Here is a 27,697-nt window from a genome sequence, read left to right on the forward strand (position 1 = left end):
AGAATTGCGTAAGTCTCACGATAATGATATAACAAAAATGCAGAAGTAAGAAAATACACCCCGGAATCTGGTCTAACCATACAGGAGTATCTGACTAAATACTACAAGTCTGAACAGTAAAAATACATCAATAGTCTAAAAACATATGTCTTAGAACAGGAATAAAGACATAGTAGATAGAGGAGTCTTCAGGCAGCGAACGTCCCCATGCTCATCCTGAAAGAATCGAATTAGCAAATCCTCGAACAGTCAGCCACGAGGAGTAGAAGTTGATCCCTCCTGATACTCTGCATTCATAAAAGAATGCAGAAAGTGCAGGTCAGTACAAACAACAAGTACTGGTAGTATCATAGGCCGACTAAGGCTAGCTAACATATATAAAGACAAAAAGGAAGATAAACACGTAAGACAACAAGTACAAGTCAACAATAAGCCATATCCACGGTACAAGTCATCACCTATGTTGTAGCATCTAAACCCTACTGTGCCAAGTCTCAGTTTAGCATCTGAATCAGTACATCATAGTAGAATCACAACAACCAACAGAAGCCAAGATACAATGCAATGCAATAATGTGTGTAGGATGAATGCAATGCATATGCAGCTTTGTACAATATGTACCAGACGGAATGACTCCACGTCTCGGCGATCATGACCCATGGGGGACCCGCGAAGTCTATGTACCACTTGCTCCGGAATATGACCTTGGATCACGAGCACACTCTCATGATCCCGACAAAGACCATGGGCATCGGACACTTCATCATTCCTAGCAAGAAACCTCGAGCAACGAATAATCATCTCTCTTTCACGCTCTCCGGCAGATACCACGGAGGCTACACTTTCTCATATATCATCATCAATACCAGAACCATGCAAATATGTGTGTATCGTGGAAATGCGTATAAATATGATGAAATGTGATATCAACAACTAATATAATCCGAAATAGTACCACACATAACACACAAGTAACATCAACAGTAAGGCTACACGATAAGCCACAATGAATCACCATTCGCATAAGTATCGAATGAGTAAGTACCGCAATATCAAATTCATGATATATCACTTGCCATAATTATCAATGTCTCAATATGTCAACGAACCAACAAGTAAATAGATCAAGATGAGTCAACAACACAACGGGGTGGCTACCCCCAAATCATACAAGGCCCAACCTAAGACAATATCTATCCCAACTTCGTACTCGAAGGCTTACATGCATTATCCGATAATATTATCTAAACATACACTTCTCTATCGAAGTCTCACCATAAGGTAAACCGTAACCTACCTAGAAGGCCGAACAACAAGGTCTCCAACAATCACTCCTTAGTCTTCCCTTTCCTTTGAGCCTCAAGATAATGAAAGTCTAACATATCCGAATCATGAAATTAGAATCAAGAAGAACATCATTCAACCATACTTCTATTCAAGACCTAAATCCCCAACCTATGTGTAACGACCCATTTGGTCGTTACAGTCTTTCCGGCACATTCGCCCCTTTCCGAGCTTGGTTAGTTCACTTTTGATCTGAGGGGACTGTTGACACGCTTCTCGAGGTGTCTATATCTGATTCAGGTGACTTTTTGTGAAAATTTAGCTTAAAGTGAAAATAGTTGACTTAAAGTTGACTTTTGGGTAAACATATCTTTTTTGAAAATTCGTCGATTCTGAGAGGTCCGGATGGTCGTTATCTGTATCTGGCCTGTTATTTCGCCCCCTTGATCCCTACTGAGCCTGACAGGATTAGGCGTTTTGTTAGTGGGTTGGTCGGTCCTCTTAAGATTCCTTGCCTTCAGATGGAGGCCATGGGGGGCTTCCTTCCAGTCCATCGTTGACCATGCTGCTTTGGTTGAGGCGGCTAAGGCCCGTGCATTTGGAGGTAGTGGTGACAAGAGACTGCGTCAGACTGGGAGTTATGGTGGTTCTAGTTCGAGGGGCGCCGGTCAGTCTTCTAAACTGTATCAGCCATATTTTGGCCGCCCTGTACACTCAGCTTTGAAGGCTACCTCCGGTGAGCCACCCAGCCAAACAGCTCCTGATAGTTCATTTTCTCGATCGGTAGACAGGGTTGTTTCCTCCAGGTCCTCAGCTTCAGTTTATCAGCCTCCGTCCCCTCTGATCTGTTTTTCGTGTGGAGAGATTGGGCATATTGCTAGGAGATGTTCCTGACCTAGATGGGATTATCAGCCATAGAGGACTCCGACATCGTCTGATGGTTAAGGTGGTGCTTTTCAGAGGGCGGTGCTCAGTCAGGCCGCGGTGGTTCTCAGAGTTCTAGAGGTGGATCCTAGGCAGTTAGAGGTGGGTCCTAGAGTATGAGAGGGGGATCTCAGACTAGACATGGTGGGGCCCTTTGTTACTTATTTTTGGGTAGGCCCGAGGTAGAGGCCTCAGATGCTGTTATTGTAGGTACCATTTCTGTCAGTCATAGAGTAGTATCTGTGTTTTGATCCTGGATCCACTTATTCGTATGTACCTTCATATCATGCCGTTGGTTGGGATTTGACTTGTGATAGCATGGATATACTTGTTCATGTGTCTACTCCGACTGGAGACTCTGTGATTGTTGATCGAGTTTACTGATCCTGTTTGGTTACTTTTATGAGGTATGACACTTGGGTAGATTTAATGATTCTCGATATGGTGGACTTTGATATTATATTGGGGATATCCTGGCTTTCTCCTTATCACGCAATATTGGACTGTCACGCCAAGACAGTCACATTAGCTATGCCGGGCATTCCTAGGTTTGAGTGGAGGGGTACTCCTAGTCTCACTCCGAAGAAGATCATTTCTTCCTTCAGGCAAAGAAGTTAGTCAATAAGAGGTGTTTAGCTTATCTGGCTCATGTGGAAGACACGATTGTTGCATCTCCACCCTTTGAGTTTATTCTTATCGTGAGCGAGTTCGCGGAGGTATTCCCATTTAATCTGTCGGGCATTCCACCCGATCGTGACATTAATTTCTGTATTGACTTGGATCCAGGAACTCACCCAATTTCTATTCTGCCATATCGAATGGACCACACTGAGTTGAGAGAGCTTAAAGAGCAGTTACAGGATTTATTGAGCAAGGGGTTCATTTGACCGAGTGTCTCTCCTTGGGGTGCTCCTGTGTTATTTGTGAAGAAGAAATATGATATCATGAGGATGTGCATTGATTATCGCCAGCTGAACAAAGTTACCATTCATAACAAGTGCCGTATGCCTTTTATTGATGATCTATTTGACCAACTTTAGGGTTTCTCACCATTTTCGAAGATTGACCGGCGTTCAGGCTACCACCAGTTGAGGATCAGGGCTGAGGATATTTCGAAGACAGCCTTTCAGACGAGATATGGCCACTGTGAGTTTCTAGTAATGTCTTTTGGGCTTATCAATGCCCCGACTACATTTATGACTTTAATGAATGGTATCTTTAGGCCATTCCTTCGTGATTGTGTTTATTGATGATATCTTGGTGTATTCCAAGCGTAGAGAGGATCGTGAGAGCCATCTTCGTACTGTTCTTGGGTTGTTAAAGAAGTATAGCCTGTTTGCTAAGTTTTCTACGTGTGAGTTCTGGTTGGAGTCTGTGGCATTCTTGGGCCACGTTGTGTCTAAGGATGGGATTATGGTTAACCCACAGAAGATTGAAGCTGTGAGGGGTTGAGCGAGGCCCACTACTGTTACTGAGGTTCGTAGTTTCGTGGGTTTAGCCAGTTATTAGCGCCGCTTTGTGAAGAGTTTTGTTGCTATTGCTTCATCTTTGACTAGATTGACTCAGAAAGATGTTTCCTTCCAGTGGTCCGATGATTCTGAGGATAGTTTTCAAAAGCTCAAGCTTTTTTTTTTTACTTCAGCCCTGATCTTAGCATTACCCGTGGAGGGTACGGATTTCGCAATCTATTGTGATGCATCTCGTATGGGTTTGGGTGCTGTGTTGAAGCAGGATGGGAAAGTGATACCTTATGCTTCCCGTCAGTTAAAGATTCATGAGAAGAATTACCCTACCCATGACTTGGAGTTGTTGGACGTGGTCTTCGCTTTGAAGATTTGGAGGAACTATTTGTACGGTGTCGATTATGAGGTTTGCACCGATCAGCGTAGCCTTCAGCATGTGTTTACCCAGAGAGACCTTAATTCCAGGCAGCGCCGATAGATGGAGCTCCTAAAGGGCTATGACATCTCTATTCTTTATCATCCTGGGAAAGCCAATGTGGTGGCTGATGCTTTGAGTCGCAAGGTAGTGAGTATAGGGAGTTTGGCTCGTTTGATTGTTTTCCAGCGTCCGTTTTCCATAGAGGTTCAGACTCTGGCCAACAGTTTCGTTTGCCTTGATATTTCAGTCCCGGGCAGGGTTTTGACTTGTGTGAGGTGAGGTCATCCTTATTGGACCAGATCAGGACTTATCAGTTTGAGGATGCTCAGTTGAGTAAGATTCGAGATAAAGTTTTGAGGGGTGAGGCCAAGGAGGCCGCGATTGATCCTAAAGGCATTTTGAGGATTAAGGGGCGTGTGTGAGTTCCTCTTGTTGGAGATTTCATTCAGTTGATCTTGTCCGAGGCTCATAGCTCTCGATATTCCATTCATCCGGGGGAGACTAAGATGTATCGTGACCTGAGTATGGGAATTGTCAGTAGGTAAAGTATGAGCACCAGCGACCCGGCAGTGTACTTCAGAGGATGCCCATTCCTGAGTGGTAGTGGGACAGGATTGCTATGGATTTTGTTGTGGGTCTTCCGAAGACCCTGGGAAAGTTTGATTCTATTTAGGTGATAGTTGATCGGTTGACTAAATCCGCTCACTTTGTTCCGGTTCAGATTTTTATACCGCAGAGAAGTTAGCCAAGTTGTCCATTCGGGATATTACGAGATTACATGGGGTTCCTATTTCTGTTGTATCTGATCGGGGTACTATCTTCACTTCCCGATTCTGGAGAGCTTTTCATGAGGAGTTAGGTACCTGATTGGATCTCAGTACAGCTTTTCATCCCCAGACCGATGGCCAGTTCGAGCAGCGGACCATTCAGGTGCTCGAGGACATATTGAGAGCATATGTTATTAATTTTTGTTGTCATTGGGATCAGCACTTACCATTGGCAGAGTTGCGTATAACAACAGTTATCATTCGAGTATTGGCATGACGCCTTTTGAGGCTTTATATGGTAGGAGGTATAGATCTCTGATTTTCTAGTTTTATTGGTTCGAGGTTCGACCTTGGGCTACGAATCTGTTGAGGGAGTCCCTTGATAGAGTGAGAGATATTCAGGCCAAGCTTTTGGCAGCTCAGAGTCTACAGAAGATGTATACGGACCGGAAGCTTCGAGATTTAGAGTTTGTTGTTGGTGACTAGGTTCTAGTGAAGGTTTCACCCATGAAGGGTGTTATGAGGATTGAGAAGAGGGGCAAGTAGAGCCCCAGGTATATTGGCCCATTTGAGATTGTTTACTGTATGGGCGATATTGCTTATGAGTTAGCCTTGCCGCCAGGCTTCGCGGGAGTTCATCCGATTTTTCATGTTTCTATGCTAAAGAAGTACCACGCCGACGGTACTTATGTTGTTTATTGGGATTCGATCTTACTTGATGAGAATTTGACCTATAGGGAGGAGCCTATTGCGATCTTGGATAGGCAGGTTCGAAAGTTGAGATTGAAGGAGATTGCTTCTGTGAAGGTGCAATGGAAGCACCGTCCTGTTGAGGAGGCTACCTGGGAGACTGAGTCGGACATGCGTAGCTGATATCCCCAGTTGTTCACTTATTCAGGTATTTTCCCGCTCCTTTCCCTTCTTCACTCGAGGACGAGCGATGATTTAATTGGTATATGATGTAACGACCCGCTTGGTCGTTATAGTCTTTTTGGCACTTTCGCCCCTTTTTGAGCTTAGTTAGCTCACTTTTGACTCGAGGGGACCATTGACATGCTTCCCGAAGTCTCAAGATCTGATTCGAGTGACTTTTTGTGAAATTTGGGCTTAAAGCGAAAAGAGTTGACTTTTGGGTAAACGGATCTTTTTTGAAAATTCATCAATTTTGAGAGGTCCGAATGGTCGTTTAAAACTTGTGTGTATATCTAGTTCGGTTCCCAATGCACTCGAATACATTATGGGACTTGGGTTGGGAAGTTGAAATTGAGGTATTAGGGGTTGACTCGGTCAACGAGACCTCCGCTAGGAATTCTGAGGCCACGAGTGCCTTCGTAGTGTATTTTTATGTGGGTCTACGTATTTGGTTTGTGAGCAGATGGCCTCGGGAGTTGGTCAAGATTTTTTGTTGAGACTTGAGAAATAGTTAGAATTTCTGGTACCTGGTGTCCTCCAGGGTGGCACCGGTACCGTCCCAGCGGCACCGCCGTAGCGGCGTGATGGCCTCTGGGGCGGCCAAGCTTACCGTCCCGACGGTCTGAGTGGACGTCGGGGCGGTGGCGCCGTGGCGGTTCTGATGCCGCCGTAACGGTATCAGGCCTATTATTTTCAATAAGTGTGTAGTAAAAGCCCTTAGTCTATCATTTATTAGCATTACGAAAATTCTTTGTGGTAAGTCCTGCTAATCTTCTTACTAATTCCTTATTCCCATTCATCTTAGAATCCCTCTTTCCTTGTTAGTTCCTTGGTAATAGAAGATAAAAAGTGGATTTAATGGATATTCTACTTAGGTTTTGAAATGATGAAATTGATTGGGTTTATGCAAAATTATGATGTAATTAAGGTTGTGAATCATATATCTTCCATTATTAGTGTTGAATCCTTGAATCTAAGAGTTAGGGTTGATACCCAAAATTGGATGTTTTGCTTAGATTTTGAAATTGGATGAATCCTTGAGTTAATTTAGCAATTAGTTGATGGGTTTTGATCACCTAGTGTTTTATTGGATATTTTACCCCCGAAGTTTCTGTTTTGACCTTGTGGGCTCGGTTTTCCCAAATTCTAAGGTTGGTTTTGACCTAATTTGAATGATAGCAATATAGGTATCGATTTTCATGATTTCTAATCTAAATTTCAAATATGCCTAGACTTTCTTGATCTTGAGGGTCAGCGAAAGGGAAAGGCTAAGGAGTGATTGTTGGTGTATTGTTGTTCGGCCATTCAGGCAAGTTATGACTTACCCTCGGTGAGACTTCGTGTAGCAAAGCATATATTTAGATAATATTGTCGGAGACGGCATGTAAACCTTCGGGTATGAAGTTGGGTTGGATATTGTCTTTGGATAGGCCCTGTTGTGTGATTGGGGTTAGCCACCCCGTTGTGTCGTGACTAGATTATTCTATCGTTGTTGGCTTGATGCCACACGTTGATATTAGATATCGGGGACTGTTGTTCTATGGTGTTTGTCATATTGTAGTACCTTACTTATTGATGTTGATATAAGGACATAGTTGTATATGACTTGTTTAGTCTTTCATGATATTGTTGGCGTACCCATGTTTGGTACTTGTAATATTGATTGATTATTGATGTTGAGACATTCATTGGACGCATTCTCATCCTTCATGATATATTGTTGATACATTATTTATACTTGATGAAACATTATGATAAGCTGGGCTCGGTTTGGATAAGAGTGATATGAGAGTCCGATATCCGATGTTTGTCTTGAAATTGTAGATTTAGTGAGTGCATATACTTTGCGGGTCCCCCAGGGTGGTGCTGATGAAAATCCTCCATGGGTAAAGATCCGGAGTCTCGTTTGTCTGTTGGGCAAAGATCCGGGACGAGTAGCACTTAGACTTCGCGAGTCACCTTGGGTTGTGCTACCGAGACGTGGAGGTATTCCATCTGGAGTACATGTGTACATAGCATTGCATGGCATTGTACTTGCATTCATACATTATTGCATTGCATTGCATCATGGCTTAAATTGTGATGATATGGTGTTTTACTTGTGATGTTGGTTTCGGATTGGACATATTGAGACTTGGCACATTTAGGTTTAAATGCTCTACCTAGGCGATGACGTCTACTTGGTTCCGATTGTGTTGACTTATACTAGGTTACCCGGTCTATAATACAAGAGTGTGCCTAGTAGAGTCTCGTGGATCGGTACGATGAGCTCACTTTTTGCGAGAGGCTATAGGACATTTAGGAAATCTCACTTTGTTTCATTCTTTCGTGCTACTTTATTCTAATTGGTATCTGGAATAATCAAATTGATATTTGCCTCTTATCTCTTCTCTCACTGATGGTGAGGACCGAGCTACTAAAGTCCGAGGTCAGGTTCCAGAGCCCGCGACTGCGGATGGCACGAGAGGGCAAGCGACAGCCTGCGGGCACGGCAGAGCTAAAGGTCGCGGGTCTGCCCCAGCCAGGGGCAGGGATCCTGCGGTTAGACAACGGCGCGAGAGATCTCCATCTCCAGAGCCTGAGTATCAGTAGGATCGAGACCAGGCCGCAGAGGATGGTGTGGCCCCAGTACGGACATAGCCCGAGGTTACTTCTGATCAGGCTATGCAGGATACTATGGCCAGAGTCTTACTTCATCTAGATGCCCAGCAGGCAACCGCTGGTGTTACTACTCCTAGCAGAGGTTCACAAACCAGAGTTAGGGCGCAAACGCTTGAGTAGAGACCTACTAGGGTAGCACACCCCGCTGCATCTATGGCTCCCCGTATTGATGCGGTACCCGTTCCTGGTGACAATCTTAGGCCCATGGAGGGCGCTATTATGACCGTGACTGATCAGGATCTTGTTGGTAGGTTCAAGAAGTTAGAGTCGTCGAGGTTTTTGGGTACTTCTTCTGAGGACGCTTATGAGTTCATCCTGGATATGCATGAGTTTCCGCATAGGATGGGGATCGTGGAGACCCATGGAGTTGACCGTGTGTCCTACCAGTTTCGCAGCGACACGAAGACTTGGTGGAGGTATTTTTATGGCTTGCAGACCTGAGGGTTCCCTTCCCTTGACTTGGACTCAGTTCTACCGGGCCTTCCCTAAGAAGTATGTGCCCTGGTCTTTGAGAGAGGCATGTAGGGAGGAGTTTCTACATATACAGTAGAGGGGTATGACTGTGGAGGCCTATGTGACTCGTTATCTGTATCTGGCCCGTTATTCCACCCCCTTAATCCTTACTGAGCCTGATAGAATTAAGCGTTTTATTAGTGGGTTGGTGGGTCCTCTTCAGATTCCTTGCCTTCAGATGGAGGCCATGGGGGCTTCCTTCTAGTCCATCATTGAGCATACTTATTTGGTTGAGGCCGCTAAGGCCCGTGCATTTGGAAGTAGTGGTGACAAGAGACTGCGTCAGACTGGGAGTTATGGTGGTTCTAGTTCGAGGAGCGCCGATCAGTCTACTAGGCTATATCAGCCATATTCTGACCGCCCTGTGCACTCAGCTTTGCAGGCTACCTCCAGTGAGCCACCCAGACTGAGAGCTCCCAAGAGTTTATTTTCTCGACCGGTAGACATGATTGTTTCATCCCGATCCCCAGCTTCAGTTTATCATCTTTCGTCCCCTCTGATCTATTTTTCGTGTGTAGTGGTTGGGCATATTGCTAGGAGATGTTCCCGAACCAGATGGGATTATCAGCCACAGAGGACTCCGACATCGTCTGGTGGTCGAGGTGGTGTTTCTCAGAGGGGCGGTGCTCAGCCAGGCCGCGGTGGTTCTTAGAGTTCTAGAGGTGGATCCCAGGCAGTTAAAGGTGGTCCCACAGTGCGAGCAGGGAATCTCAGACTGCATGTGGTGGGGCCCATTATTACTCATTTTTTGGTAGGCTCGAGGCAGAGGCCTCATATGCTATTATTGCAGGTACCATTTATGTTCGTCATAGAGCAGCATCTGTGTTATTTGATCCTGGATCCACTTATTCGTATGTGTCTACACATCATGCCGTTGGTTGGGTTTTTTTTCCTTGTGATAGCATAGATATACCTGTTTATGTGTCTACTCCGGTTGGAGATTCTGTGATTGTTGATCGAGTTTACCGGTCCTATTTGGCTACTTTTATGGGGTATGACACTTGGGTAGATTTGCTGATTCTCGATATGGTGGACTTTGATATTATATTGGGGATGTCCTGGCTTTTTCCTTATCACGCGATATTGGACTGGCACGCCAAGATAGTTACCTTAGCCATGCCAGGCATTACTAGGCTTGAGTGGAGGGGTACTCCTAGTCCCGCTCCGAAGAAGTTCATTTCCTTCCTTCAGGAAAAGAAGTTAGTCAATAAGGGGTGTTTAGCTTCTCTGGCTCATGTTTGAGACACGACTGTTGCATCTCTACCCCTTGAGTCCATTCCTATTGTGAGAGAGTTACAGAGGTATTCCCGTCTGATCTGTCGGGCATGCCACCGGATCGTGACATTGATTTCTGTATTGACTTGGATCCGGGCACTCTCCCTATTTCTATTCCGCCATATCGGATGGCACCTGCCGAGTTAAAAGAGCTTAAAGAGCAGTTACAAGATTATTGAGCAAGGGGTTCATTAGGCCAAGTGTCTCCCCTTGGGGTGCTTCTGTGGTAGTTGTGAGAAGAAAGATGGGACCATGAAGATGTGCATTGATTATCGCCAGCTTAACAAGGTTACCATTTGGAACAAGTGCCCTATGCCTCATATTGATGATCTATTATACCAGCTTCAGGGTGCCTCAGTATTTTCAAAGATTGACCTGCGTTTAGGCTACCACCAGTTGAGGATCAGGGCTGAGGATATTCCGAAGACAGCCTTTCGGACAAGATATGACCACTATGAGTTTCTAGTGATGTCTTTTGGGCTTACCAATGCCCCGGCTACATTTATGACTTTGATGAAGGACATCTTTAGGCCATTCTTTCGTGATTGTGTTTATTGATGATATCTTGGTGTATTCCAAGAGTAGAGAGGAGCATGAGAGCCATCTTTGTACTATTCTTGGGTTGTTAAAGAAGCATAGCCTGTTTGCTAAGTTTTCTAAGTATGAGTTCTGGTTGGAGTCTGTGGCATTCTTGGGCTACGTTGTGTCTAAGGATAGAATTATGGTTGACCTACAGAAAATTGAGGCTGTGAGGGGTTGAGCGAGGCCCACTACTGTTACTAAGGTTCGTAATTTTGTGGGTTTGGCCAATTATTACAGTCTCTTTGTGAAGGGTTTTGCTGCTATTGCTTCATCTTTGACCAGTTTGACTCAGAAAAATGTTCCCTTCTAGTGGTCCGATGAATGTGAGGAGAGCTTTCAAAAGCTCAAGCTTTTTTTGACTTCAGCCCCAATCTTAGAATTACCCGTGGAGGGTACAGATTTCACAGTCTATTGGGAGGCATCCCGTATGGGTTTGGGTGCTGTATTGATGCAGGCGGGTGGAGTGATAGCTTATGCTTCCTGTCAGTTGAAGATTCATGAGAAGAATTACCCTACCCATGACTTGGAGTTGCTAGACGTGGTCTTTACTTTGAAGATTTGAAGGCATTATTTTTACGGTGTCCATTTTGAGGTTTTCACCGATCACCGTAGCCTTCAGCATATGTTTACCTAGAGAGATCTTAATTTTAGGCAGCGCCGATGGATGGAGCTCCTAAAAGACTATGACATCTCTATTCTTTATCATCTCGGGAAATCCAATGTGGTGGTTGATGCCTTGAGTCGCAAGGCAGTGAGTATGGGGAGTTTGGCTCGTTTGATTTTTTCGAGCGTTCATTGGCCATGGAGGTGCAGACTTTAGCCAACAATTTCGTTCGCCTTGATATTTCAGCCCCGGGTAGGGTTTTGGCTTGTGTAGAGGTGAGGTCATCCTTATTGGACCAGATCAGGACTCATCAGTCTGAGGATGCTCAGTTGAACAAAATTTGAGATAGAGTTTTGAGGGGTGAGGCCAAGGAGGCTGTGATTGATCCTGAGGGCATTTTGAGGATTAAGGGGGCCATGTGCGTTCCTTGTGTTGGAGATTTGATTCAGTTGATCTTGTCCGAGGTTCATAACTCTCGATATTCCATTCATCCGGGGGGACTAAGATGTATCGTGACCAGAGGCAGAACTATTGGTGGCATCGGATGAAGAGGGATATAGTTGATTTTGTGGCTAAGTGTGGGAATTGTCAGCAGGTAAAGTATGAGCACCAGCGACCCGGCGGTGTACTTCAGAGGATACCCATTCCCGAGTGGAAGTGGGACAGGATTGCTATGGATTTTGTTGTAAGTCTTCCGAAGACGTTGGGCAAGTTTGATTCTATTTGGGTGATAGTTGATCGGTTGCAAATCCGCTCACTTTGTTCCGGTTCAGATTTCTTATACGGCGGAGAAGTTAGCCAACTTGTACATTCGGGATATTAAGAGATTGCATGAGGTTCCTATTTCTACTGTATCTGATCGGGGTACTATCTTCACTTCCCGATTCTGGAGGGCTTTTCATGAGAAGTTGGGTACCCGATTAGATCTCAGTACTGCTTTTCATCCCCAGACCGATGGCCAGTTCGAACAGACCATTCAGGCGCTCGAGGATATGTTGAGAGCGTGTGTTATTGACTTTGGTGGTCATTCGGATCAGCACTTACTATTGGCAGAGTTGGCTACAACAATAGGTATCATTGGAGAATTAGCATGGCGCCTTTTGAGGCTTTATATGGTAGGAGGTGTAGATCTCCGGTTGGCTGGTTTGATGGGTTCGAGGTTCGACTTTGGGGTACGAATTTGTTAAGGGAGTCCCTTGATAGAGTGAGACTTATTCAGGTCAAGCTTTTCGCAGCTTAGAGTCGACAGAGGACGTATGCGGACCAGAAGGTCCGAGATTTAGAGTTTGTTGTTGGTGACCAGGTTCTATTAAAGGTTTCACCCATGAAGGGTGTTATGAGGTTTGGGAAGAGGGGCAAGTTGAGCCCCAGGTATATTGGCCCATTTGAGATTGTTGACTGTGTGGGCGATGTTGCTTATGAGTTAGCCTTGCCGCCAGGCTTGGCGGGAGTTCATCCGGTTTTTCATATTTCTATGTTGAAGAAGTACCACGCTGACGGTACTTACATTGTTCGTTGGGATTCGATCTTACTTGATGAGAATTTGACCTCTGAGGAGGAGCCTATTGCGATCTTGGATAGGCAGGTTCGAAAGTTGAAGTCGAAGGAGATTGCTTCTGTGAAGGTGCAATGGAAGCACCGTCCTGTTGAGGAGGCTACCTGGGAGACTGAGTCGGACATGCGTAGCTAATATCCCCAGTTGTTCACCTATTCAGGTATTTTCCCGCTCATTTCCCTTCTTTACTCGAAGACGAGCGATGGTTTAATTGGTATCTGATGTAACGACCCGCTTGGTCGTTATAGTCTTTTTGGCACTTTTGCCCATTTTTTAGCTTGGTTAGCTCACTTTTGACTTGAGGGGACCATTGACATGCTTCCTGAAGTGTCTAGATCTGATTCGAGTGACTTTTTGTGAAATTTGGGCTTAAAGCGAAAAAAGTTGACTTAAAGTTGACTTTTGGGTCGCGATGATCATTTAGAACTTGTGTGTATATCTGGTTCAGTTCCCAATGCACTCGGATGCATTTTGGAACTTGGGTTGGGAAGTTGGAATTGAGGTATCGGGGATTGACTCGGTCAGCGTGACCTCCGCTGGGAATTCTAAGGCCACGAGTGTGTTCGTAGCATGTTTTAATGTGGGTCTTTGTACGTGATTTGTGAGCAGATGGCCTCGAGAGTTGGTCGGGATTTCGATTGAGACTTGGGAAATAATTAGGATTTCTAGTACCTGGTGTTCGCCAGGGCAGCACCAGTACCGTCCCAGTGGCACCGCCGTAGCAGTGTGATGGCCTCTGGGGCGGCCAAGCTTACTTTTGCCAGACCTCCTGACGATCTGAGTGGACGTCGAGGCGGTGGCGTCGTGGCGGTCCCGATGCCATTGTAACGGTATCAGGCCTGTTATTTTCATTATGTGTGTAGTAAAAGCCCTTAGTCTATCATTTATTACTATTACGAAAATTCAGCTCTTGCGAACTGTTCTAGAAGATTCTTGGGGAAAATTCTTTGTGGTAAGTCCTGTTAATCTCCTTACTAATTCTTTATTCCTAATCATCTTAGAATCCTTCTTTCCTTGGTAATGGAAGATAAAAAGTGAATTTAATGGATATTCTACTTAGACTTTTAAATGATGAAATTGATTGGGTTTATGCAAGATTATGATGTAATTAAGGTTGTGAATCATATATCTTTCATTATTAGTGTTGAATCCTTGAATCTAAGAGTTAGGATTTATACCCAAAATTGGGGGTTTTGCTTAGATTTTGAAATTGGATGAATCCTTGAGTTAATTTAGCAATTAGTTGATGGGTTTTGATCATCTAGTGTTTGATTGGATATTTTACCCCGAAAGTTCCCGTTTTGACCTTGTGGGCCCAGTTTTCCCAAATTCTAGGGTTGGTTTTGACCTAATTTGAATGATAGCAATATAGGTATCGATTTTCATGATTTCTAATCTAGATTTCAAATATGCCTAGACTTTCTTGATCTTGAGGCTTAGCGAAAGGGCAAGGCTAAGGAGTGATTGTTGGTGTATTGTTGTTCGGCCATCCAGGTAGGTTATGGCTTACCCTCGGTGAGACTTCGTGTAGCGAAACATATATTTAGATAATATTATCGGAGATAGCATGTAAACCTTCGGGTATGAAGTTGGGTTGGATATTTTCTTAGGATAGGCCCTGTTGTGTGATTGGGGTTAGCCACCCCGTTGTGTTGTGACTTGATTGTTCTATCGTTGTTGGCTTGATGCCACATGTTGATAGTAGATATTGGGGATTGTTGTTCCATCGTGTTTGTGATATTGTAGTACCTTACTTATTGATGTTGATACGAGGACATAGTTCTATATGACTTGTGTAGTCTTTCATGCTATTGTTAGCGTACCCATGTTTAGTACTTGTGACATTGATTGATTATTGATGTTGACACATACATTGGATGCATTCTCATCGTTCATGATATACTATTGATACATTGTTTATACTTGATGAAACACTATGATAAGCTGGGCTCAGTTTGGATGAGAGTGATGTGAGAGTCCGATATCCGATGTTTGTCCTGAAATCGTGGATTGAGTGAGTACATGGACTCTGCGGGTCCCCCAGGGTGGTGCTGATGAAAATCTTCCATGAGCAAAAGATCTGGAGTCTCGTCTGTTTGTTGGGAAAAGATCTGGGATGAGTAGCACTTAGACTTCGCGAGTCATCTTGGGTTGTGCTACCGAGACATGAAGTTATTCCGTCCGGAGTACATGTGTACACAGTGTTACGCCCTATTTTTAACGGATTAAAACTAGTTCACAACTTATACTATGTTTCCTTTGGTTTTGAAAGTTTTCAGAGTCACCACCTAATTTTAGAAAATATTAGGAAACCATTTGTAAAAATGTAAACTCTATTTTTAGTCTTTAAAACCTGTGAGATTCTAGGTAAGGGTTTTATTTACCTCGAGGAGAAGGTGTTAAGCATCCCTTAGAACCTATCAGAAGACAGTCTTTAAACTTAACTTAATTAACACTAGAGGGGGATTATTTATCTATTTCTTATTTACTATTACCTATTTTAAATAACTGCTAAAGGAACTAATATCCAAAGATGATTTGTACAAATAGCATTTTTTTAAAGTCACGATCACGTAAATAAATATATGCGCGTGTACAAATGATAAGTGAGAATATAGATGCACGTATGTAAAAAAAATGATGTATGTGTATGTTTATTTGTAAAGTAGTAGTTTAGTATGCATGAGATGTAAACATATAAACACATATTCATGACGTATTTTTGTGTAAAATAGTGTAAAAATGGGAGGATTAGTATGTATATTTTTTGAGAAAATAATGTACATATAGGATATTTATTTCCTACGTAAGGTGGTATATAATGTTTCAAAAACAGTCATTTGTGATATGAGAGTAATATATATGTATAAACGTGATGTAAAGATGATTAAAGAGTTAATAAAAGTAAGATACAGTAGATATATATGTATGGAAAAATAAAGTATGTACCTTGGAGCTCTCGTAAAATAACTAGAATCACTATACGGGGACCCTAATAAAAGTATTGTATAAACTTAAAAAAATTATACCTGCTCACATGTTAGTATCAAAAGAATGTAATTCTAAAAATGGTCAGTTTGCAACTACTGCTTTTACCCATAAAAATCTACATTTTTATTCCTTTGAAACTTGCGTTTTACACTTCCAAAAATTCACATCTTAGCGCTTTGCAAAAACCTATATTTGGAACTCTTATTTCTTTCGCAATCTTTTGAAAAGAAAAGGTTTGGTTAACCACGTTTATATGGTCAAAAAAAGCATGTCTCTTCCTTTGTAAAAATAACTGGTTGCAACTTAGGAAGAGTTAAGTAAAAGCAACTGAAGGACGTTCCCGAATACACCTAAATCGAAAATTATACCAAAGGGGATGGGGGGTAAGCACCTAAACTTACTGATATACTTAACCATTTTTTTTTCGCAAGTTCGTAAACAAACAAGAAATAAATATGCTACAAATACGATCCAAAAAAATGTTAGTCAATAATATAAACATGTGTATTGTTACACGGCGCCTTCCTGAGACTTCTTGGAAGGAAGACGTAAGGCTAAGCAACTAATGATTCCAAGGTTACTGTCCGCCAACCGGGGTCCCCTCCGCACGCTAGACGAGACTGTCAGTGCCATGCGGGAAAACCAATGTCAAGAGCAATTGAGAGAACAGGAAAGTGAATTGAGAAAAAGAGCTGTTTGCATTAATGAAAGCTATTACAAAAAAAAGCAAGCAGTGTCGAGGGGGAGAGACACCAGTACAGAGAATTGATTGTTTGCTTGAAAGTTTTGATTGCTTGATCCCCCCTAATAATGCTTTAAAAATAAAAACCCAAGTCATAGAACTAGACAGACTTGCTAGAGAATCACAACCAAAAATACATAAAGTAAGCTACTCTATAATTACAACAAAAGAGACCTAACTAGAGCAGGTCCATGTGCACCCTTGGTCGGGGCACTGCCGTGCGCGCAGGGCATGGTGCGCGCGCGCACTGGGGCGCAGGCACTAGGCGCTGAGCGCTGGCACTGTAGCAGAGCTGCATTGTCACTGGGCGCTAGGCACGCGTTGAGGCACGGCCAGCGCAGGGGCGCGAGCGAGGGACATTGATGGGGTGACATTGGCAGAAGCAACCTTGTCACTTGGGGCGTCCGAGACCACGAGGCCGTCCATGGCGCTAGGCGCTGAGAGGCTTGCCATGGCGCCATGAGGCGCGCCCAAGGGGTCATGGGGCATGGCTGGAAAGCCGCCCATGATATTCTCCCCCACCTGAGTTGGCGACGTCCTCGGCGCCTTGCTTGCAAGATAGTCATCGATCAGGTGCTTGTAGGCTTTGAGGCTGGTGCCCCTCTCCCACGTATTCTCTTCAGCATCACATCCCAGCCATTTCACCAGGAACTCTTGGTGATCTTTCCTTGAGGCATGTATGACTCGATCGTTAAGGATGGCTTCTACTACCCTTTTCCCAGTTGCTTGTGGGCCTCGAATACTAGGTATTGTGAGCTGGCTGCGTGAAGGGTCTTCTGTGTCTTCTCGAAAAGGCTTTAAAAGACTGACATGGAACACAGGATGAATCTTCCACCAAGCTGGGGTATCCACCCGGTATGCTACCTTCCCAATGCGCCTCTCAATGGACAGAGGGCCAATGTATTTTTGCAACAGGCGAGGGTCATGGACCCCTGCAAATAGGTATCTCTTAGGGATCTTCACCATCACCTTGTCCCCAACCTGATATTCCACAAAGCGACGATTCTGATCAGCATGTCTCTTCATCCGCTTTTGTGCCTTTACCAGATAGCTCCGCACTATCTCTAGATTCTGCTTCCATTCTTTTGAGAAGCTAGCTGCTCGTGGAGATTTGGCCATGTTTGGGGCATTCACAGTGTGTGGGAGTAGCGGTTGCTGCCCGGTAACAATTTCAAAAGCGCTCTTATTTGTGCTAGAGCTCTTTTGTGAGTTGAAACACAGTTGGGCCGCATCCAATAACTTCACCCAATTCTTCTGCGAGCCGGTAACAAAGTGCCGCAAGTATTCCTCCAACATGCCATTGAACCGCTCCGTCTGACCATCGGATTGCGGGTGAAAACTCGAGCTGTGGCTCAATTTAGACCCCAAGCACTTAAAGAGCTGGGTCCAAAAGTTGCTGGTGAAGCGAGAGTCGCGGTCACTAACAATATCCTTGGGCAGACCCCAATATTTGACAACATGGGTGAAGAAGAGTCGAGTTGTCTCCTCTGCTGATATATACTTGGGTGCTGCAATGAAAGTAGCATACTTAGAAAACCGATCAACCACGACTAAGATAGTCGTGAGATCTCCAACCTTGGGCAAGCCGGTGATGAAATCCAATGAGACGCTTTCCCAAGGCCTCTTTGGGACAGGTAAGGGCTCCAACAGGCCCGCTTGTGTCAAACGGTCAAACTTGTCTTTCTGGCATACTAAGCAAGTCTTCACATACTGAGCGACATCATCTGCCATCTGGGGCCAATAATATGCACGGCGTAGCAATGCCATGGTACGTTCTTCTCCAGGGTGGCCTGCCCATAGAGTATCGTGACATTCCATCAGGAGACTTCTCCGCAAATCTCCTCCTTTAGGAACGTAAAGGCGGTTCCCTTTTGCTTTCAGGAACCCATCTTCCATGTAGAACTGGCGAGTTTTTCCTTGACCTGCTAAGTCGACCAAATACTGTGCCGAAGGGTCCTTGGTGAGAAGGCCCTGGATTTGGTCTTTTATGGTGGTAGCCACCTCGCTCCCCCTAAGGGTGGCAAGCAGGCATACCGATGCTAGATCGGCCCTTCGACTCCGTGCATCCGCAACATGATTGGTCTTCCCACTTCGATATTCCAGATTGAAGTGAAATTCCGCTAGAAGTTCCTGCCATCTAGCCTGGCGGCCATTTAGGTTTGGCTGGGTCATAAAGTGATTGACAGCCGTGTTGTCCGTCTTCACCACGAAAGGGGAACCCAGAAGATAGTGCCTCCAAAGGCGCAAGCAATGGACGACGGCCAATAATTCTTTCTCGTGAGTCGCATAGCGTCGTTCCGCATCCTTCAATTTTTGACTTTCGTAGACCACCGGGTGCCCCTCTTGTAGCAAGACTCCGCCCAAGGCGTAATCAGAGGCATCCGTCTCTACTTCGAAGGGTCTGGTCAAGTCAGGCAAGGTCAAAACAGGGCTACTAGACATAGCCACTTTTAGCGAGTTGAAAGCGTCTGCTCTCTTTGGCGACCAGTCCCAAGGTGTGATCTTCTTGAGGAGCTCTGTCAGTGGTAATGCAATGAGGGAGTAGTTCTTGACGAACCGTCGATAAAAGTTGCATAGGCCAAGGAACGCTCTCAAGGCATGGATATCCTTGGGTGGTGGCCAATCTGTGATAGCCTTGATCTTTTGTTGGTCCATCTTGATGCGACCTTCTTCAACAACATGCCCAAGGAAGTCAATCTGTTTCTGAGCAAAGGAGCATTTGGATAGCTTTACGTACAATTCATGCTTCCGCAACCGAGTTAGGACTTTCCTTAGGTGCTCCAGGTGTTCGCCTAACGTTTTGTTGTACACCACAATGTCGTCCAGGTATACCACCACAAATTCATCAATGTATTCTCGAAAGACCTGGTTCATTAGAGTGCAAAACGTGGCTGGAGCATTGGTCAGACCGAACGGCATGACCAGGAAGTCGAACAAGCCATATCTTGTCACACATGTCGTCTTGGACTCGTCTCCTTCCGCAATACGGACTTGCCAATAACCTGTCTTCAGGTCTATTTTGGTGAACACTGTGGCACCGCCCAGTCTGTCAAACAAGTCCGCCATTAGTGGTATGGGGTACTTGTTCTTCACGGTGATCTTGTTGAGGGCCCTATAGTCAACACAGAGCCTTAGGGTGCCATCGTGTTTCTTTTGGAATAGTGCAGGTGACCCATAAGGCGACTTGGAGGGCACGATGATCCCCGTGTCCAGCATCTCCGTCAACTGTCTCCGAAGCTCGGTGAGTTCGGGTTGTGACATTCTGTAGGGTGCCCGGGCAGGTGGCTTCGCACCCGGCACTAATTCAATTTCATGATCGACCGTCCGCCTAGGCGGGAGTCACTTCGGCATATCTTGCGGCATGACATCCTCAAATTCCTTCATGAGCTCCTTCACGGGCATTGGAATGGGACCCGAAGAACGCTCAATCTCTTCAATGCAAAGGGTAGCTAGGAACGTGGGTTCTTGTCGCTGGACCCCCTTCTTCAGCTGCAATGCAGAGATATCTCTTGAAGCCATCTTTATGGTTGTGCATGGGACAATGCAGGGTTTGGCCCCGTTTGCTCCCATCATCAGAAGCACATCCGCGTAGGGTATGGGAATGATGTTAGTTTGTCTCATGAATTCCAACCCCACTATCAAGTCGAAGTCATCAATGATCACTACCCACAAGTCGAACTTGCCTTCATAAGGACCCATCTTTACCGGCACTCCTTTGGCTATCCCACCCACCAATTGGGGCGGTGAGTTGATAGCTTTGACACGGCCTTTACCCTTTCCAACAACTAGGCCAAGACGTTCTACTTCTGTGGTGGCCAGATAGTTGTGCGTAGCACCTGTGTCTATCATGGCCTTAATAGGTTTGCCATTTACTCTCAAGTCGACAAACATCAGGGTCTTCTCCTCTCTTGGAGGAGGCCCGTTGCCTGCCTTTGTCTTTCCCTTCTTGGCAGTCGAGCTTGGGTCTTTCTTTTTGCATAGGCCGGCACTGGTGCCCTCTACAGCGTTGGAAATGGAACAAACAAGTGCATTGAAGGCACCTATTGGTTCTGTTTGATCCGCATCATCCTCATCATCGTTCGTCCCATCATCCAGAATTTGATGGGCGTTCATCTGTGCCTGTGGGCATTCATTGTTCCAATGTGGTCCGCCGCAATGACGACATCCTGAGGGGGGCTTCCGCCCCTGATCATTATTATGAGATGCAGCACTATTGCTGCCTGAGGAGGAACCTTTAGATTTGGTCACACTACGATCTCCCCCACTTCGGCTGGGACCAGCATTGTAGGATTGGCCCCCTTTGAATCCCCCACGGGCTGGTGGTTGAGGTCTATCCTTTCGAGCATCCACTTGGTAGTCACTGAGGCATTCCGCAGCTTGGATAGCTTTGGGCAAGGAATCCACCCTTTGTCTTTGTATTTCCATGCGGGCATAGGGTTTCAAACCTTCCATGAACGTGAAAAGCTTGTCCTTGTCGCCCATGTCCCTTATGTTCAGCATGAGTGCAGAGAACTCGCGGACATAATCTCGGACTGACTTCGTTTGCCTGAGTTCCTGAAGTTTCCTCCGTGCATTATACTCGACGTTCTCGGGGAAGAACTGTAAACGAATGGCTGCTTTTAGTTCTTCCCATGTCTCAAGAGCATCCTCACCTGCCTTGATAGCTTCATATTTCACACGCCACCAGAGTTTGGCGTCGCCTTGTAAATACATGGCAGCAGTTGCTACCTTCTTGGGCTCCTCCAGTTCTCCCACAGCGTCGAAGTACTGCTCGATGTCAAAGGTGAAATTTTCCACTTTGGCGTTTCGAGCACCCTGATAGGGCTTTGGTTCAGGAATCTTGAGTTTCTGGGGCGCCGCGGCAATGTTTGCCGCGCCCCCAATAGGATTGCCCCCTCCTTGGAGTAGGCCCTGTAAGGCAGCGTTGACAACATTGAGCTGATTAGTCAAGTGGTCGATGGTTACTTGCATGGCAGTCATTCTATCTGCCTCCCGAGTCCTATGGGCCAGGTCCTCATCTCTTTGTACGGCAGTCGTCTGTGCGGCTGCATCAGTGTCAGTAGTAATATTTACAATGTCTTGTTCAGCCTGTCGCATCCTGCGGTCCAGGTCCTCCACTCTTTCAGTCATGGGTGGAAGTCTGTTGACCGTCGTTTCCAAAATCAAGAGGCGGTCTCCATGGTTCACCATGGTAAAAAAATGATGACAATAGTAACGTGTTCCCTCGTCCGATGTCGAGCCTAGGCTCTGATACCAACTGTTACGCGACGCCTTCCTGAGACTTCTTGGAAGGGCAACGTAAAGCTAAGCAACCGATGATTCCAAGGTTACTGTCCGCCAACCGGGGTCCCCTCTGCACGTTAGACGAGACTGTTAGTGCCGTGCGAAAAAACCAATGTCAAGAGCAATTGAGAGAACAGGAAAGTGAATTGAGAAAAAGAGCTGTTTGCATTAATGAAAGCTATTACAAAAAAAAGCAAGCGGTGTCGAGAGGGAGAGACACCAGTACAGAGAATTGATTGCTTGCTTGAAAGTTTTGATTGCTTGATCCCCCCTAATAATGCTTTAAAAATAAAAACCCAAGTCATAGAACTAGACATAGACTTGCTAGAGAATCACAACCAAAAATACATAAAGTAAGCTACTCTATAATTACAACAAAAGAGACCTAACTAGAACAGGTCCATGTGCACCCTTGGTCGGGGCACTGCCGCGCACTGGGGCGCAGGCACTAGGCGCTGAGCGCTGGCACTGTAGCAGAGCTGCATTGTCACTGGGCGCTGGGCACGCGTTGAGGCACGGCCAGCGCAGGGGCGCGAGCGAGGGACATTGATGGGGTGACATTGGCAGAAGCAACCTTGTCACTTGGGGCGTCCGAGACCACGGGGCCGTCCATGGCGCTAGGCGCTGAGAGGCTTGCCATGGCGCCATGGGGCGCGTCCAAGGGGTCATGGGGCATGGCTGGAAAGCCGCCCATGATATTATATATGTATATATGTTAACACAAAGATAAGAAATTTAAAGAAGAGGAAGAAGGACAGGGACGCTTGACACGAACGAAGGCTGTTAGACACGAGCACGCAAATGTAGCTACTGGTTTTTCTCTGATATGGGCAGAATCCGGAGTTGCCATAACTCCAAATGCTCCCAAGTGTTTCATGAAAAAAGAAAGGAAGAAAAAAAAGATAAGGATTAGAGTGAAACTTTAAAAGAAATGGCCAATAATGTATAAACTTATAATTAAACTAACAAATTTTAACTAATCTCCTAGAACCTCAGCAATGACTTATCAAATCAAATATTCAGATCTAACAATGAGCAAGTATTACATTCATATTTTTTACACAATGCTATGACCTGGGTAAAAAAGAGAACAAATGGCCATCTAGCAAACTTATTCCTTATTTTAATTATGCAAGTAGAGTATTTAGCAAGACATATTAGTCAAATTAAGTGTTCTAATACACTTCACTGGAAAGAGAATAAATGTGCAGCAAACCCAATGTAAATACTATTCCAATGGCAACAAATCACAAAACTGGATGCCAAAATTAAGTACTCAAATTTATTTAACTAGCACGACAAGGAACACAGACGCCCGCAAGTATGATCTCTGAATTGTCCCAAACAAACATGCTCTGAGATTCTAAAAAAAATCACATGAATACACCACTCAAGCAAGATAAACAGAAAACAATTTGAACTAGGCTGAAACTCACTAAGTCCTAAACAGTAAAGTTTATATGTTTGCTATAAACTCAAACAAGATTTTACACCTTTGCAACTTACTCCTAAAACAGTAGGTTTTGTGGCACATACTCAATCAATAAAGATTTTTAAAAGACACTCATAAGAGCTACTGGTTTGCCCTTTAGATTCACATTTTTTACACAAGTTAATCTATATGAAAATTTACAGTATCAAGGCAAATCTTCCTTTAGATCTTTAAATCAAGTTCTTCCTGGGATACTTTGAAGAATTCTCATGATAAGAATATACCGAATTATACAGCCCAAGAATTTTCTCAAATATCAACAGTTTTTAGCATGCTTTACGAGCTAAGTTGCTCGGACTCTCCAAAATTGTTGCCGTACCCGTGTCGGATCCTCCAAAAATGCACTATTTTTGGAGGATCCGACACGCACCCATCGACATTTTTGAAGAGTCCGAGCAACATAGTTTACGAGTTTGTACCATCAACAACTTAGGATATATGGGAATAGTGGAAAGAACTCAAAGTTCACGACACTTCAGACAACTTAAAGAGAAACCTTGGCAGCTTATTGTTGAAAATTACATAGCATACTTCAGGAAACAGATGTGACAGTCATGGCTACTAGATCCTCAACAATTATAAACTATGGATATAGAACTTATTTAAACTCAAGCATCCTTAGGATTTTCAGCAAAACATTTCAGCTTAACCAGACCAACATCTTAAAACAACTGAACCACGACTACATATTCTAGTAAAGGACACAACTAAACGATTTCTTTCAATTAAATTAACATACATTGCTTTTGAAATAAAAGGTGGTTTCCTTTTATTTAAGCAAGAATTTAAACACATAAGAGAGGCAGAATCACTTATCATCAAGCATGCATTCAAGCTTTAAAAAATAAACACAGCGGTCTTTTAATGATTAAAATCCCATAAACACACGCACTTCAGACTTCCAATTGTTTTAAACAAAACAACACTTAAAAGGGTAAGTTTCCTAAAGAAAATCACATTTTTTAGAACACTAGATCCAAGCACATATTCCTCAAAGTATTAAATTAACACACACAACCTTGAGACAAAACTACTTCAATACATTTCCAGGAAAAACTTTACACATGACATCTAAATTGCCCAAACAGATTTCTATTCGCTTTTAAAAGAGTATGCATAGCAGCAAATAAGATAATTGACCCACACGAACTGAACGACAAAAGAAACACACCAGGTACGTATCATAAAAGAAGATTCATTATGGCCGGATGTAGCAGCACATTACCGGATATCTAGTAGAGTACACACTTTCCTTCAAAACATAGAAGTCTGGGAACTTAAAGCCAACTGGAGAAACTAGCTAGCGTTTATTGCCAGAAATAAATTATTAAGAAGGTAGCACATATGCCTCAGCGAATCAACTCATATCAACAAGGGATCTCAAGTTCACAAGTACACCTTCTAGTTTCCAAAGGTCTCGAATAAATTACCCCGAACCATTGTGATACTAATCTAGGAAAACAAGTAGGTCCAGGTTCCATACTGCAAGCAGGGATGTTAACGAGCATAATATTTTATCATCCTCAGTATTTCTAGTCAACCCAAGTTGAAGGGGGAAGCGCAACTAAACAGGGATCTTATCAAACTAGACTGCTTTTTCAGATTAACATGCAGGTGACACACTCATTAGCATAATCAGTTTTCTTAAGTACGAACAGAGTGTAAAATTAGTAATTTTAGCAACAACGGATGAAGATCTATTGACTTAGTGATCACAATCCCATGAGTTTTAAAAATAGCAAGTTCTTATTCAAAGGAGAACTCATGTTCACGGTTACCTACTTCAAACTTTTTAAACTCATATTATGTTAAAACATGGTTTTTCCAGTTTCAATAGGCAAAGCAGCTTCACCACATACGCATGACTTCATCGTAATACACCAGCAGGGAAACATATTCTTCATTCAAAGCCCATTTTCTCACAAAAAACCAATGGACACAACTATCCCAGACTTGTAAAAAGGGACTACTGATTTTTCTATTTTTAAGGATCTGATACCCATGAACTTCCAGAACATAAAAGCTTAACTTTATAACATGCTTTAACGCAAATATAAACCTTTTGCAAAGTAAAGCACAATTTGATATGTACTTTAATAAATTCAACCTGAAAGTAAACCCCTAGTAAAAGGAATTCTAAAGAGAAGCATAGCAGGACTATTGCACACGTTATAACATATATCAATGTTTAAAAAAAAAACTTAAGAACTTTTAGATCCAGGACCTCTATGTATACAATAAAGATAAGCTGACAGTGTTCCCATAACTGAAAAAAACACCATTTTTGCAAAGTACACCCAAGGACATTGTTTTAAATGACAAGTGAGGTTTCATATCTTAACCATTGCGTAAAAAAATATAGAACAAACAACCTTATCCAAACAGAAGTTTCAACAAAACAAGGGTACCATTCAAATCCTAATAAGATTGGTATACCATTCCTATAGCCATGGTTTTCTAAATGCACCATTAATCTCAAACTATTTAAGGATTATTTATAGCTTATGTCATCTCTATATGGAAATGGTGAAACTTCTATATGCTGGTAGCACACAAAATCTCTACAGATAAGTATAAAGACATCTTTGATTCTCAACCGCAACTAAACATGTTATCGTGCCGGTAATTATGTTCTGTCAAAGGTCTCGAAATTCTATGAACAATGAATTTTATCATCCTTTAAATAATACATAAAATAGATTTGCTTGTAGGGATCAGCAGTTTTGTTTTTTCCAAAACAAATTCATAATTCATATTGGCTTCTTTCTACACTAGTTCTATTAAACAAAGATAAAGTTGCAGATTCTAATGTACACTTCACCAGAAAATTAAACAAAAGATGAGAACATCTCGAACAAATACATTTTTTACTCTATAAACTGAAACGTAATGAGAGTCGAGGGTGATTACTCATATATTCTATAGGTAAGTTTATAGCTCCTCTAGGTGCACTTAATTTTTATTAACCATTTCATAGCTTTAAAGCGAAACATAGCAGTCATAACAGATTCCAACAGGCAGAAAAGAAAACAGACAACAAGACTTTATTGAAAAGGCCCCATTTCAGTTAGCTAAACCAAACAAACGACGACAAATACTTGGACGACTATATTTCTACTTCTTACAAAATGAGAGACGAAGAGAGGACGAGTACAATTACCTTCTTCGTGACAGCGAACTGAGGCTATTGTTGTCGTCCAGTCTCCGAATCCTCTTGAAAAGCTTGTTTAGCCGAGAACCACCGAGAATTCGACAAAAAAAAAAAAAAAAAAAACTTAGTTAAAGAGAATTTTTTTGAGAGCCCCAACTTAAGAGTAAAAAAAAAAGATTTTTGAGAAAGCCGATGGGATTTTTTTGGGGTTGTTCAATAGGGAATTTCTAACACTTGAACCTGTCATCAACAGCCCATAGAGGGGCTGTATTTATAGCTGAAAATTAAAGGTATCAAATTCAAAATTCAAAGTAATGAATACGGAGGGAAAATCTCTTAAATTGAAAATGATGGGATTCTCACCTTTTCAGAGGTGATTTGAAGGAGAAAGAGCCGTTTGGGGTAGAAATATTGCCAATTCTGGTTTGTATCCATCGGGTTGAGAGATGGGCTGATGGATCTTTGTTCTTCCCCTTTCTCAGAGGTCTCAATCGACCTTTTAGGAGTTGTTGAGCTCTATTTTTCAGAAAAGGGAGATGGGTGATGGGAGAAAAGGTGATTGATGATGACAGTGGCGTCGATGACCACTTTGATCCAGCGGTCCGACGGTGGAGCCGGCAGAGAGGTGACGTGAATGGGAGAGAGGTGGAGGTGATGGCTAGTTAGGGATTTCAGATTTCCATTGAATTTGGGTGAAGAATACTAGGGTCGTTTGGTTGGCATGAAAATGGGGTTGAAGACTTAGTTTGGGGATTTAGGTGGTGGCTTTAGTTTTAGGTGGGCCGGGTCGGTGGATATATTGGGTTGGGTCTTTTGGGCCACAGATTTTGGTTTACGAGGAAAAGGGAATTGGCCCAATATTCTGGGTAGATGATTATTTCCTAACCCCTTTTCACTTCTATCAATTAATTAAAATATGCTTGTTTGTCCTAATTAATTCCCAAAAAATATACACCTATATGAATTACAATACGAGTAATTTAATATACGTATTTAGTTTTAAAATAGAGTAAGAAGATGATTAATATAGTAATAAATAGGATTAAAAGAAAATGCCATATAGAATCACCAACGCTATTT

At 43.4% G+C, this 27,697-nt stretch overlaps 1 protein-coding gene across 5 annotated transcripts; it reads right to left on the reverse strand.

Moving 5' to 3' along the window:
- Positions 1-4: 4 nt before the first annotated feature.
- Positions 5-27,605, reverse strand: LOC132630724 (uncharacterized). Of its 5 annotated transcripts, none has more exons than XM_060346292.1 (3): positions 26,981-27,546; positions 26,627-26,894; positions 20,021-22,044 (listed from the first exon to the last, which is right to left on the reverse strand). In XM_060346292.1, exon 3 carries the CDS (start codon positions 21,879-21,881, stop codon positions 20,031-20,033), a length of 1,851 nt encoding a protein of 616 aa, XP_060202275.1. In that variant the 5' UTR covers positions 21,882-22,044; positions 26,627-26,894; positions 26,981-27,546; the 3' UTR covers positions 20,021-20,030. The 5 variants fall into 5 exon arrangements, 3 of the variants coding, with proteins under 3 accessions (XP_060202275.1, XP_060202274.1, XP_060202273.1); XM_060346291.1 differs by having other exon boundaries at positions 26,627-26,688; positions 26,981-27,542; XR_009578666.1 differs by lacking the exon at positions 20,021-22,044 and adding an exon at positions 5-287 and having other exon boundaries at positions 26,627-27,605.
- Positions 27,606-27,697: the final 92 nt, after the last annotated feature.

The sequence above is a fragment of the Lycium barbarum genome, chromosome 3 (genome assembly GCF_019175385.1).
Source record: "Lycium barbarum isolate Lr01 chromosome 3, ASM1917538v2, whole genome shotgun sequence".
NCBI lineage: Eukaryota > Viridiplantae > Streptophyta > Magnoliopsida > Solanales > Solanaceae > Lycium > Lycium barbarum.

Excerpts from the sequence above, each read along its gene's own strand:
- LOC132630724 (XM_060346292.1), bottom strand. The coding sequence starts at position 21,881 with ATGGTGAACCATGGAGACCGCCTCTTGATTTTGGAAACGACGGTCAAC.